General features: G+C 40.0%; 1 protein-coding gene across 1 annotated transcript in view; it reads right to left on the bottom strand.

Annotated features, from left to right (window-relative positions):
- Positions 1-3,784: 3,784 nt before the first annotated feature.
- Positions 3,785-14,998, bottom strand: part of CPE (carboxypeptidase E) — a 116,701-nt gene continuing 105,487 nt past the window's right edge. Inside the window, exons 6-9 of the mRNA XM_061584354.1 lie at positions 13,581-13,720; positions 9,046-9,145; positions 8,584-8,702; positions 3,785-6,685 (exon numbers count right to left, since the gene is read on the bottom strand). Coding sequence (XP_061440338.1) covers positions 6,587-6,685; positions 8,584-8,702; positions 9,046-9,145; positions 13,581-13,720 — 458 coding nt within the window. The 3' untranslated portion in view covers positions 3,785-6,586. The remainder of the gene's footprint in view (positions 6,686-8,583; positions 8,703-9,045; positions 9,146-13,580; positions 13,721-14,998) is intronic.

The following is a 14,998-nucleotide window of genomic DNA, read 5'->3' on the forward strand; positions in this document are numbered from 1 at the left end:
AATAAGTGCCATCTAGATAAGCTCTGATAAAAACCCAGACCTGGAAATGCTCAGACATGGTTTGCCTTCTTAGCTAACTTGCCACTGCTGCCCTTTCTTCATTTTAATCAAGTGGGATCCATTTAAGTCTATTTAGTACATATCTACAAGATCTTAACATTGCTACAAACTCTCATAATAAAAGTCCCTAACAAAGAAAGGACTTAGGCATTTTTAAAAAAAGGTTTGCTTAAGAATTAATCTGCCAGTGAGGGGGCTTTAGGAGTCAAGTTTTTACTGATCTGTACTTTATTTTATAAGTCCTGAGAACACCAGTAACTAAAGGGAAGAACTTGGTATTCCCCCATGTGCTAGGTCATATGGTCTGTCACATGACTGCTTGCTTGTGTGAGCAGTTTACTTGTGAGTAGGATAACATCAGGTAAGTCCCAGTGTCAGTGTAAGTACAGGAAGCTGTCATATCAGATCAGATTATTTTTCTATCCGACTCAGTCACATCTAATTTTGACAGAAAGAAGGCAACTTGGCTCTGAGGCAGATGATCTCTCCTTCCTGCCATCATCTCCTACCTAATCCTTTTAACTGAAGATTGAACCTGGGACCTTTTGCATGGAAAATATGTGCTCCACCATTTTGCTAGGGTCCCTCCCAAGAACAGACAAGCTCCAGGAGCAGGCATTTCCACATCCTCATTGTGCCTCGCTCACAAAAAATTGCCACTGTTATTTATTGCTGTAAGGTTTAATCCGATTGTTACACAGCTAGACTGCTTCTATAAGCTGCAAACTGACCCTGCAATTAAGATAGTCTAAACTAATTTTAATGCTTCAATGTAAGATAACTGCAATCCTTTCACCAATTCTTTATTTCAAGGCCATTCACAGTTGCCACCATTCAACTAAGCAGATTTTTCTTTAGAAAGGGATCGGGGTGGTGGTGGAAATTACGGGCCAGTTAGCCTCATGTCTGTCCTGGGAAAACTGGCAGAAACTATTGTTAAAGATAAAATAACCAAGCATATAGAAGGGTGAGCCTTGCTGAAACAGAACCAGGGTAAGTCCTGTCTCACTAACTTATTAGAGTTCTTTGAACGTCTCAACGAGCATATAGATAGAGGTTATGCAGTGGACATAATGTACTTGGACTTTCAAAAAGCTTTCTACAAGGTACTTCATCAAAGACTCCTGAGTAAGCTTAGCAGCCATGGAAGAAGAGGAGAGGTCCTCTTGTGGATCAGGAACTGGCTAGGAAACAAAGCAGAGAGTAGGAATAAATGGACAGATTTCCCAATGCAGGGTTGGAGAAAGTGGAGTCCCTCAAGGATCGATATTGGGATCTGTGCTTTTTAACTTGTTCATAAATGTTCTAGAGTTAGAGGTGAGCAGTGAGGTGGTCAAGTTTGCTGATGATACTAAATTGTTCAGGGTTGTTAAAACAAGAAGGGATTGTGAAGACATCCAATGAAGCTGAATGTTGGAAAATTCACGACAGATGAAAGCATTTCTTCATACAGAGTATAGTTACAACTATGGAATTTACTCCCACAAGAGACAGTGATGGCCACCAACTTGGACAGCTTTAAAGGACAATTAGACAAATTAATGGAGGATAATGGCTACTAGCCATGATGGCTATGCTCTGTCTCCATGGTTGGTGGCAGTATGCTTCTGAATACCAGTTGTTGGGAACTACAGAAGAGGAGAGTGCTCTTGCACTCAGGTCCTGCTTGCAGGCTTTCCTTGGGCATCTGGTTAGCCACTGTGTGACCAGGATGCTGGACTAGATGGGCCACTGGCCTGATCCTGGCTCTTCTTATGTTTGTATGTTCTTACATGTAAGCAGGCTTCTACACACAGAAAGGAACTACATGAGTAAATCTGACGATCATTCACATCAGAACACACATCTGATCTTGCAAATTCACACTGCGTTGCTGTCAATGGTATGCACACATTCAAATGCACATCTCCATCCCATATGGGTGCAACTAAACAAAACATAACTTGAATCATAGAGTGGGAAGAGGCCTTGTAGGCCACTTAGTCCAACCCCTGCTCAATGCAGGGGATCCAGACTTGGAGCATTCCCAGGAGATAGCTCTCCAGCTTCTGCTTGAAGGCCTCCAGCATGTGAGAGTTTCATTGTCACACTGCTCTTATTGATCAAGACACTTCCCCAAATGTTCTGCCAAAATCTACCTTCCTGTAACATAAGCTCATTATATGTGAGCCTGCCTTCTAGGGTAGCAGAGAACAAATTTGTCCTCTTCTATATAAGCCCTTCAGGCATACAAGGATATCTATCGTACCCCCCAACCTTCAGCCTTTTCTTCTTCAGGCTACACATAGCCAGTTCCTTCAAGCTTTCCTTGTAGGACTTCCATATCACTGACCATCTTCATTGTCCTCCACACTGCTTAAAGTGTGGCTTAAAAGGATCTTTTTAGAGTGTAACCAGGGTTGGATCAGACCAAGTGTCTTTTGTTTAGCAGGAGAAAAAAGTTGGCAGAGCTAAGCTCTAAATTATTTTATATAGTATGCTATAAGCTACTTGGGGATGGAGTTACTACAATGGATTTATTAGAACCATTCCAAAATTAAAGGGTTGCAGATTGAAGCTTTTGTTGTCAGTGAATTTAGCATTTTAACTGTGCAGCATAAAGCTATAACCAGATCTCGATAATCATCATAACAATGCCTATTAAACTGAATATAGTTACACCCATTGTACATTTGGCAAACCAAAGCTGAAAGACAGTTTGTTGAATAAAACATTTGAAACCAAGGGATGTTAAGTACATCTCTCCATTGTACTATACTGGCCAAGATAAAGAATGGGATTTAAAATGAGTTGTGTTCTGTTCTTCTGATTTATTTGAGAACTATTTGCAAGGTATTTGCAAAAGGTTCCTAAAGTGGAATTAAAAAATGAAGGGCCATTAGAATCTGAAAGTTTGCCTTTTTGTTGGTAGCGGTAGCCTAAGCTGACATTTGTGCGGGTACAAGACAGAAAAATTCTCATACCATTTTCTTGAGTAGCAACAGCTGAGGAGCTGACATGTGGTTTTCCTGGAAGGCTGTGCATTTGACTGCATTTCTGCTGATATAGCTTCAGGAACAAGTGTCAGAATTATTTTATGACAAACTTGTTTTTAAGCAGCAACATTAGAAAGGTAGGCTTGTTTTGATGGCATATATTATTCCATTAAAATATTCAGCATCCTTTTCCTTTTTGATTAGATTTTAACTCATCCAATTCAAGAGGCTTCAAAGCATAAACAGAGCAGATCACAGGTAGTACAACTTTAGAAATGCAGAAAGATGCTCAGGGATTTGGGGAGTGCGCAGCACACAGCAGTTAGCTACTGGTAAGAAAATAGGGAACCTGCCTTATGACGAGTCAGGCCATTTGTCCATCTAGCTTGTCTATACTGACCAGCAGCGGCTTTCCATGGTTTCAGATGAGTTTCTCACAGTCTTACCTGGAGATTCCAGGGATTGAACCTTGGACCTTGTGCATGCAACACAGATGCTCTGCCTTTGAACTGCAGCCTCTCCAAGCATGTATCCACCCTTGTGGATGTGATATAAAAATGGTATAGTCAAGTAGGCACTGTAGGCTGGCCCTTAAAGACTGTGTAACTAATAAAGGAGATGGACCAAACTGTTGCATATGCTGAGTCTAAGCCAGTTACTGATAAATGTGAAAGCAAAGCATCCTTTGCATTCATTTTACAGTTTAAACAGACCTTTTTATTATATACTAGTACAGTTTATGCCCTTTAAAACCAAATAACTCTAAAACACGACACTGAATTCCTTGCTCCATAAACTGTTTTATGGCATTGCTCATTTTAGCAATTTAATGAGATTTTTTATTGAAAGCCCTGCTCACATGGTCCTTTTATCTTTTTACTTAGAAACTGTCTTATACTGTATCATGTCCTTGGTACGTCTAGTCCAGTGCTGTCCACCCTGGCCAAATTCACACATGTTGCTAAACCAATGGTTTAGTGCTAAGTGCACAAGCAAGTAGTAGCCACTGAGCCTTGACTTTATGCGCTCCCCCACATCATCTCCCCCATGTGGCTGGAAGAAAACTTCCACAGCATTCAGTTTTACTTTCAAAGAATCCTGGACTAGCATTATGTATAAACTAGAGACAATAGTTTAAAACAAACTCTAGTCAGTTTCTAAAACTTCAAACCACGGTTTATGAAGCTGGCTTGTTTAATTAACCAGAATTTGTTTTAAACCATGATCTCTGTTTTGTATCTAATGGCAAGCTAGGTACTGTAGAAAGTTAAAATAAGCTCTTTCCAAGGTTTGCGGCGGCTCCCTCATACTCATGCACATAGCACTAAATCATGCTTTAGCATTACATGCAAATTGGGCCAATGACTCACAATGGCTCTCCAGGATCACAGGCAGAGATCTCCCTGCTAGATGAAATCTTCTAATGCTAATGTGGGGATCCTTTGGCTGCCACTGGCCAGGCTTGCTGGAGCTAATAGGAGTTGTAGTTCAGTAACATCTGGCAGGCCAAATGTTTCCTACACCTGATCTAACTGGAGATGCCAGGGATTGAATGTGAAACCTACTGTATGCAAAGAAAGTGATTTACTCTTTCCGTGGTTTCTCAGATTCTCATAATGAAGTTGTCTACTGTTTTAAAATCTTTTGGAACCATTAGTAGTAAGCATACTCCAAGGAAAACGAAAGAGATAATTTATGGGACAGCTATGTTTCATTACCTCAACATGAAAAGGAGCTAAGCATATACACATGCTACAGGTTAGACTAGAAATCCATTTTGAGATTTAGCAGAATGTAACATCTGTGCTAGCATTTGCCACAGAACAGCTGTATGGCAGTGGCTGCTGCATATGGCTGCATTTTCTAGCTTCGGTTCAAAATGGGGAAATAGTAAAGTACATGCTTCAAATTCACACCACCTTGGTAGCCACTCACCAAGCATCAAGATCTTTTGCAATAAATGTCAGAATACTTTCTGATATGTTACCAGCTCTGTTTGAGCAAAGTAAGTCTAGTGTCATAATTAAAATGTATTTGCATTTAAAGTTTCTCATATTTAGGCTATTTTAAAGTGCATTCTTGTGCGCACAATAGTGGGATATGTTGGTGTAAACATAGAATTCTAGAGGCATGTTGTTAGTGGAGCAAAATGATTTTTTTATCCCAAACTGTGCGTCTTTTTGTTACAATAAAGATTTTTAAAATTAATTGAAGTGCTACTCAGTCATCCTTGTCTCTTTAGACAGGAAGAGGTTAAGGGTTCAAAGTATAGTCCAATGTTTGCTAGTGTGTGTCACTAACCATGACATTGGTTTCATTAAGATGCTTCAGATGTCAGTGACAGTACTGACCAGCAACAGTTATGATGCACTGGAAAGTGCAACACAGAAACCATCATAGCAGATAGGCTTGCTGTTATATTGACCTACTTTTCTGTTTTTGTGTGGGCCAGCACTGATCAAAACAGGAATTGCTCCCCTGAAGTGCAAGTGCCAACCTGCATAATACTGATCCCCTGCAAATCCATTTGGGTAGAAGCACCCTTAGAATTCAAGTTAATCATTTCAGCTTCTAGGAATCAAGTCCCACTAAACATAGTCCAGCCTGCTTTTGAGTAAATCTGTTTAGGATTGGGTTTTTTAGGAGCATATAGCATACCTTGAATTTTCAGTCCATTCTGAAAGATGCAGTGGATTAGGTGCCTTTCGGATGGATTTTGTTCTTCATGCAAAATATATTGACATCATTTCATGCAACTCATGTCTGCTTAGTACATAAACAACTGCTGACAAACAGGACAGTAGAATATACGGCAAGCAGAGGAAACCTCATAACAACATCCACTCACTATATGATTATTCTTTATCCATCCAAAATGTTTAATCTGATTACCAGGCTACTTGGGAACATTATTGGACAGAACAAGGAAAGATGTTGTACTATCTTCCTTTTGGCTTTTAAGTAAGAATGATGAAAGATATTTCCATATTAGGAGATGAAACCCAAGTCATGATACTTATTTTACATGGCTCTTCCACAGAGACATAAACAAACTTTAATTATAGGAAAGCGTTACTTACAACACCAAGTTCTTACTGCATACATTTGCAGTGCCATTATTTCATGAGTCATTAGAAAATATCATCTGCTCACCTGCACTGCCAAATTTCTATGGCAGCAGTTGCAAGTGACTGCTAATTATTATTGTGTGTTTATTATTATTATTAATGTGCTTTCCCTACACATTCAGGATTTGTAAGTGAAACATACAAGCTTGTGAGTTAGGTAGATGAGACATTCATTCAGGCATTCTCCCCCGTGTTGAACATGTAGGATAGCGAACAATGGCATGAATAGCGATCAATGGCATGAAAGTATCCAGCTATTTGTTTTTATGTAGAGCAGATTGTCAATTTTTTAAAAAAATTACTCAAAAAAACCCAAGTTAAATATTGCGAGCTACACAAAATCTAAAATATAGGGACTTTCCACCGTACATTATACTAAGTCAACACATGAGAGATTAAAAGCTGTAAATTTGGAGCTTCTGCTTAAAAATTTAAAGTTTCTGACATCATCTTCCACCACTCCATTAACTCTTCCTTTTCCTCTTCTTTTCTTTCAGACAAGGATTCCAGGTCAAAATCAACCTAGGCGTGAAAATAAATAAATAAACAAGACTCTTTATGTACATTTGGACTATTAGTTGAAGCGACATCTTGAAAATATTGGATTTAAAACCTGAATTAGTAAGTCAATGAAAGGGCATTGCTGAATAACGTGATAGAGGCTGCAATCTTATGCAGATTAACCTGACAGTAAGCCTAAATGAACACAGTGAGTTTTGCTTCTGAAGAAATGTAAATATGTTTTCTCACATTATGTTAGAAACTTAAAAAAAAAAAATCCCCTCCCTGCCCCTTTATGTGACTTCTTGATCAAGCTAAATCTTCTTTATTACATTTCAGTGGCAAATACAAATGCAATTCTCTTCATCTTACTTGGAAGTCACACAACTAGGGAGTAATCCACTGAACATTATTTAATTAGATTTCTTTCCCCTCTTCCAAGGGTCCAAGACACGTTGCATTGTGTGAGGTGGAAACACAGTACTATCTAGAACCAGCTGCTTTCAAGGGTCTTTCTCCCTGGCTTCTAGCGTTACGGACAGAAGACAAAAAAAGAACTGGGACAAGCAGCAACCTTTAGTGAATGACAAGCTCTCCCACCTCAATTCTGAATAGCCTTGGGTAAAACTATTTCATTTTTTTAAAAAACAAAAAAAATATTTTTTGGACTGAGCCCATTTTAAAGTTCAGGCTGTGTTGCACTCTTGTTGATGTCATCAGGAGTGCCACAGGACCAGCATGCCTCTAGTAGGGAAATCAGGAATCATGAGGACTACATTACTTGTAGCTCCTTGTACCTGGACTGCTACTGCAGCAGTGCTAACTGTCTAAGGAAGCACTACTGCTCCTTCTTGTTGTGGCAGCAAGGATTGAACCTTGGTGAGATTTGGGCTCAATTTGTAATAGTTTGGGGAGTGAATCTGTCTACACGGAGTGCTGGGTTGCAAAGACAGTGCAGCATAAAGGTGACTGCTATCTTACACCCCTCCCTGGCTTCTGGTCACATAGTAGGAACATGGAACTGGAATGATCATTTGCCACAAGCAACAGATTCACTGCATGTTGCTAACAATGGTTGTTCTTTAGCGCTTTAAGATTAGAAGAGTAAATGAGAGAATCACCTACGTGTTTATCATAACTGCATTAACAGGACTACACTTGTGGAAATATCCATGAGGCAGGAAGTACTTACAATGATTGCCTGAAGGCAATTTTTACTAACAAGGAGAGACCAAGTAAGTCACTAATTCCATGCATGAGCTTGATCCTCCAGCTCTGAGTGCCCAAAATCAAGCTTAAGGGACCCTACACCAGTACCTAGTCATATCTTGATTCTTTTATGTATTTATGAAACTTGGACATCATCTTTCCAAGAAATGATCAATGTGACGAGTAAGTAAAATCCCTGGACATGATCTGAAGTAAAATAAGGTGTGGATCTCATTGGTGCCTGGATGGAAAACCAGCTGGGAGCCTGATATATGGAACTTAGAACTGTTTTATTGCCTGTTCCTGAGATAGATAACCTGGATCTCACTTAATGTACAGAGCATGAATATTTTGCAAAATGAACACGTAAAGCTGCCTGATACTGAGCCAGATCATTGGCCCAGGTAGCTCAGCATTGCCTACTTAGCATTGCAGTGGTTCTCCAAGGATTGAGGAAGATGTCTTTCCAGCCATGTTATTAGATATCCTTTTCACTGAAGATGGGGGAACTGAACTGAGGACTTTCAACATGCAAACCTTATCTCCCAACACTTAGCAATGGATCATCCTGTATATAAAACACTCAAGATTCTATGCTTCCATACCAGGAAAGTTCTAAGTATCACACAGGGAGGCAGGGAGGTTATCTAAGAGGCATCATATTACACACTACATACCTAACCAATATAAAAAACAATGCAACTACTTACCCTAATGGCAGGACTGAAGGGAACAGCCACTTTTTTAGTTATTGCTAGATAACCTGGTGCTGAGGCTATAACTTTATAATTCCCAGGTACAAGCAATCGCCAGTAATCACCATCCTTAGCTGAGGAAAAAGAAGGATGTTACAATCTCTGAAAACATTTTAGAGCAGGCATGGGCAGTTTTTAGGCATGCAGGATCTATTTTGTTTGTACAACTCCAAAGCCTGTCAACTGGAGTCAGGTGAAAAATAGCATTTGTGGAGAGGGAGGAGCCAGTTGCAAAATGGTGCTTCAGAGTATGTCTAACTTGTGAAAATTGTCCAGCCGAACCACTTTTTTCCTATTCGACTAACAATATTTGGGATGTGGTGGGAATGTGGTATGCAAGATTATAGCTGCAATTCTATTACATGTATTAGCCCTCCACCATTACTTGCTTAAATGTATCACATGTGAAATCCTTACCTGATGTAATATCATGGTTTATTCCCTCTACAGAAATTGTGGCATTAGCAATGGGATTGCCCTGAAGATCTCTAACAAATCCTTTCACCCCTCGATGTATCTGAGGAAAAAAAAGATTATCTATAGTCTGCATTTTCTTAAGTGCTTTTATTGCTAAATATTTTTTTCAATCCTGTAAGGTAGGCCAGTATTATTCCCATGTTAAATATGGTGAATTATGCTAGAGAGAACGTTTCAAACTGGTTTAATATCCTGGCTTGTTTGAAAGTAATCCTTGTTTCCTGGTTTGGACAAAACTGGAAACTATGAATAAGTAGAGACTTCCTGGTTTAATCACCTGAGGGAAGGGCTGCATGTGCAAGCAAAAGTCATATATTAAGCTGAGATATGATCACCTAAGACAGCCAGTGTGGCATAGTGGTTAAGGTGTTGGACTACGACCTGAGAGACCACAGTTCAAATCCCCACACAGCCATGAAGCTCACTGGGTGACCTTGGGCCAGTCACTGCCTCTCAGCCTCAGAGGAAGGCAATGGTAAATCCCCTCTGAATAAGGCTTACCATGAAAACCCTATTCATAGGGTCGCCATAAGTCAGAATTGGCTTGAAGGCAGTCCATTTTACATGATCACCTGACACAGCCTTTGGCTTGACTAAGATCATTTGGTGCATTAACTGCTGAGCTGGGATTTGACTAGGGGCCCCTCAGCTCAAGAGTAGAGAACTCTGAACCCAACCATTGCATGCCTGGTGTCAGGAAATTCCCCAGAGGAATAAGGAAGGGGTCAATTGCAATTGGGTAGGCAGGTGAGCTCAATATTATTCCTAAGCAGTAGTCATTCAAAATCAGTTTTTTTTATCAATGCTCTGGTCAAGAGCATTTGCGATACAGGAAGAAGCCACAAATTTCCAGGAGCTAAACCACAACTTAAATACAGTTTTTCACAAAGGAATCTCAGTGCAAATGCAAGCAGAGGACACCTTGTTTACAGTCAGATCCTGAACTACTGTTTGCCCCCATGTATCCCAGATAGTGTGGATAATGTAAAACATTAAGAAAAAGGTTTGAATCTCAAAAGAGGTAGGTGACTATGCTTAGGGAGGTGCCTGTGGTAATGTGGGAGGAAGAGCAGGATGGAAATTTACTTAAATAAATACCAATATTCAGCATAAATACCAATATTCAGCTGAGATGTTTTCCTTCAGGGGGGTGTCATACACAGAGAACACTTCTGGTCATTTAGATCAATTAAGGTTTAATCATATCAGTGACCTCTAGGAGTCAGCTATTTGTACACTCCAAGATGAAGCTTATGTGAACTAACGTCACCATGGGCATTTTATGCATGCAATTGCTGTTGTTAGTGTGATCACAGTAGCTGTGTATGTAGAGCCTGCATGGATGAGTTGGTTCAAGCTATTTGTGTTTTTATATGCTCCCTGCTGAACCCTGCGGGTTATAAGCCCACCGGTAATTCTGCTCATATCAGCAAGCAATCAGGTGAAGGACCACCAGGAGTCTGAACTAGGCTGTAGATTATGAATCTATTAAAACTTGATGCCTTAAAAAATATCCTTAAGGGAGTAGATGGTCATCATTCTACTTTCCCAAAGCACAGTATTGGCCCAGATATCTGAGAATCAAGAGTCACCTGCTGTTGTAAGTGGTTTTTAATGACAGAACCTTATCAGACAGCAGCTCTGTTCCAGCAATATTTTAGGGGAGGAGGTGCTAAGCTGCCTTTTTATATAGGAAGCAGATTCACACGTGCATCCTTTTGATCTCATGCCAGCTGCCACCACTGAAATGGATGGGCTAGCCTATTTGCAAAGACCACTATGCACACAATAGCCTAGTTCAGATGTAATGGAAAATCATGGCTTTCCATTATACAAACAAGCCTTGTTGCTCTTGTGCTCCCCCTTCTCTCATACCCTTCTGCACATCAGAGGAGATCAAAAGCTTTCAGTGCTGGTTTTAAACAATCCACAGTTTTCTGTGCCATCTTAACTTAGGTAACTATAGTTTGTTTAATGAACAGACCAGGATTGGAAACCAGCTTGATCCTGGCTAGTTTTCATTAACCATGGCTTCCCATTACATCTTGAACCAGGCTACTGGTGCCCACAGAGGTCTGGGTCTGCGTTAGAATTATCAAGTCAAGTGGAATAGGAAGGAAACCTTTTCGATTAGGTGAACATTCATAAACTTCAAAAGCACAGAAAGTAACTTTACACAGCAAAATAAAAACACATAGACTACATAAGTTCTTGTGAATGCATTCTACTTCATAAAATCTTTGTAGGTAGACAATATCAGATTTTGAAAGAGTAACCATACGTGAAACAGTAAGCTCCTGACAGTTAACAAAGTTATCTTGTAGCAAAGGGTGAAAGCCTGCAATGTCCTGTGTTTCCATTTTACATAAAATAAAAAACAAATACGCATTATTTTGTTTGGCAAACTTTGGCATTCTTCCCCTAGAACAGTAGTTCCCCAACTTTTTTTCATGGATCATTTGAAAATTGATCTTGGTGGACCACTTCATGATTCTTCTGCCTGTAGTAGCAATTGTAGAGTGCTGTGTTAGATGCCGATTGATTTCAAATTGTATTTTTGTTGTTTATTTCTTATATTGTATTTTATTGTATTACAATTTGCATTTCATAGCATTCAAATTGAAATATAATAAAATACAATATAAGAAGTAAAAGAAGCAATAAAAATACAATGAAAAATCAGTATGAATATTTAATACAGACATGTCACAGACCACCTGGATGAAGCTCATGGGCCACTGACGGTCCATGGACCACCGTTTGGGAACTCCTGCCCTAGAATAAACAAATCTTAAATAAGTGGGTCTCATACCCTCCAGCCCCTAGATCTACTAGCAAGCTACGCTGATTGCACCATAGTACCAGGCAATCTACTGCTAGTTACAGAATTTCCCCTAGTTTGGGATTAAACTACAAAACATAACAAACCAAGAATCTTTCAATATGGATTTTCTTCCAAGTATAAAACAAAAATCGTCTATAAAACAGAAGACCCAAACGGATTACAGTGCTATAATTCATGCCCATTTCTAATCTCCGTAACGTACAATTATGATAGCCATACTGGGAAGTGACAATCCCTTGCAGTTTTACTATCTACTACATCTTGTAGTTATAAGCTAGAAGGCATATCCTGTTGCAAGCAGGATGACATTTAGACTGAAATCCTATGCATATTTTTGGGGGAGTAAGCCCCACTGAACTCAATAGGACTTGTTTCTGAGAAAACATGCATAGCATTGTGCTGTTATAGGTGGTATCCAACTAAGATCACATTCACACCATATATTTCTTTCACTATTATTCCACTTTAAACAGATATTGCTTCCTCCAAAGAATCCTGGGAAGTGTAGTTTTTTAAGGATGATGAGAGTTGTTGGGAAACCCTTGTTCCCCTCACAGAGCTACAATTCCCAGAGTTCTCGGGGGAGAGGGACAGACTGTTAAACCACTCTTGCAATTGTAGCTCTTCGCAAACTACACTTCACAGGATTCACTGTTTAAAGCAGGATAATACTGGAATAAATGTATGGTGTTAATGTGGTCAGAGTCATACACAGAGTGGACCATCAGTCAATTTATTTAAATAGGTGTACTCTAAGTATGACTTAGTTGGATACCATTTTATATATTTTCTTCGCAACAGTGAGATGACAGTACTCTTATAACTTTAAAAAAATAAAAGCCAAGAATCTCAGGGATCTGATAGACGCACTTGATGCATTAGTCCTGTTCAGGTGCTCTGGTCCCTCATGCAATGAGGGAAAACAAGGGCAAGCACTGTAGCTCCATCTTCTGTTGCTGACCCCATTGCCCTCCAAGGGTTATAGGAATAGCTTCTAAAGTAGGTAGACTTTTCTACTCATGTAGGCTCCCATGCAATTTAGAGACCTGATCTTCCAAGGACTCTAAATCGCAGAGAAGGCTCCCTGATTCAGATGTTTGCCTCCAACTCGTGGAGGGCGATAAGGACTCATCCCCACTCTTGCAATTCTAATTGCTGGGGGGATTAAAATGCCTGAATGTGGCTTTTGTTTGACTTGTAATACAATATTGGTGATTCAGGAAACTAGTGCTCTTGGCTAAAAGTTACCAACATTTAACAAATCTTTTGTAAACACAACTGATGTTTTTATGGAAGTTTATTAAGTCTATTAAGTATTACATTCTGATATTCCCAAGGTTAAATTTATGCAATCGTTTGTGAGGGAAAAACACTACCACATGGTGATGTTGGCTGCCATTCTATTGTGGCTAACCTTTCATGAAAAAGGTAGCTTCATGTGGTCAAGTTCATAACCATGTTGTCTTTGAACATAGATCAAGATATGATTAAATCCCCAATCTAAACACATAGAGTACAGCTGAGCAAAATAATGTTGAACTGTGGGGGAACAACAGGAGACAGCCAAAGCATCCTGCAAAGATGACTGCATATCACTCTGAGTAGCTGGCTCTTGTCAATTTTCTTTTACCTGCTCAATGTAATTGATAAGTGAATTCTTGTTGTCCTCCCAATAACTCTTCAGAGTTTCCTCTGGAGGGAATTTTTCACAGCTAAGCTCCGCAGTGATTTCAAAACAGTTGCTGCTGAGGTAGTTGAAGTCCTGCATACCTGCATTATTAACACACAGGTTGACATTTGACAAGTGTTGCATTCTATGGGATGAAAATAGGACTTTAAGGTGTTTCCATGTAACCCCAAAGTACTTATTTCACCTACACTCCATTTCTAAAAGTCTTTCACTTTCTGCCAACATGCACACATTCATACAAACAGCATACAATTTCATTTCAAAGAGCACTCTCAGGGAGATACAAAGAGTCCTCAGCAAACAAGGATTTAAAAGCTTGTAACACATTCAGGAGAAAACTACATCAGACCTGGGCATAGAGATGTGACCCCCACCCCAATTATAATCCCTCTAGACTTTCCCAACTTTGGGGTCTCCAGATGTTTCTCGACCACAATTCCCATCATTCCTGACCATTGGCCATGCTGGCTGGGGCTGATGGGAATTGCAGTACAACAACATCTGGGGACCAAAAGGTTGGGAAATGCTGCACGTACAATTCCAGTCCAATTCTGTTAGGCTAGAGAGTTTTAAGAGAGTTGGAATGGAAACAGTTTGAAAGAGGGATAATTTATTATAGTGTGTACAACCATCCTACTGTCATCTCCTACAGGCAGGGGCGGGGAGGGATGGCATCCTCCTGGCCGGGTGATGCTGCACTCACTGGAATGGGATAGTGCAAGGGGGAGGTAGCAGCCCTGCAGGTGTGTGCACACCTGTGGACCTACAATAACCAACCCAGAGCTCACCTGACCTCACCCCATCACCCGGGGTGCACTGCAGTGCCAGTGCTTCCACAACCTCACACTCACAAGCCATCACCGGTAGAGTTATTGGGGATTGAGGGTTGTACTGTTTCTGGATTACACTGACTGTGAAGACTGTGGCCGCATTCACAGCATACATTTATTCCACTGTTATTCCACTTTATACAGTCATGGCTTCCTCTAAAGAATCCTGGGAAGTGTAGTTTGTGAAGGATGCTGGGAGGTGTTAGGAGACTCCTACTCTTCTCACAGAGCTACAATTGGCAGAGTGGTTTAACAGTCAGTCCCAGATAACTCTACACTTCCCAGGATTCTTTGGGGGAAAGCATAACTGTTTAAAGTGGAATAATAGTGGAATAAATGTATGGTGTGGCCTGTTTCTAAATCCAAACAATACTATATTTCTTTTTTCTTTCTTCTGCAATGTTGTTTTCTGTTATAAACTCAGTGTTGATATTTTCTGTTATACATTCTATTTTAAATACTATTTTTACTGGGAAAAATCAAGATGCAGTACCTTGAGGGCTGCAGAAACTTGCTACTCTATCTGCA

The sequence above is a fragment of the Rhineura floridana genome, chromosome 9 (assembly GCF_030035675.1).
Source record: "Rhineura floridana isolate rRhiFlo1 chromosome 9, rRhiFlo1.hap2, whole genome shotgun sequence".
In the NCBI taxonomy this organism is placed as follows: Eukaryota; Metazoa; Chordata; class Lepidosauria; order Squamata; family Rhineuridae; genus Rhineura; species Rhineura floridana.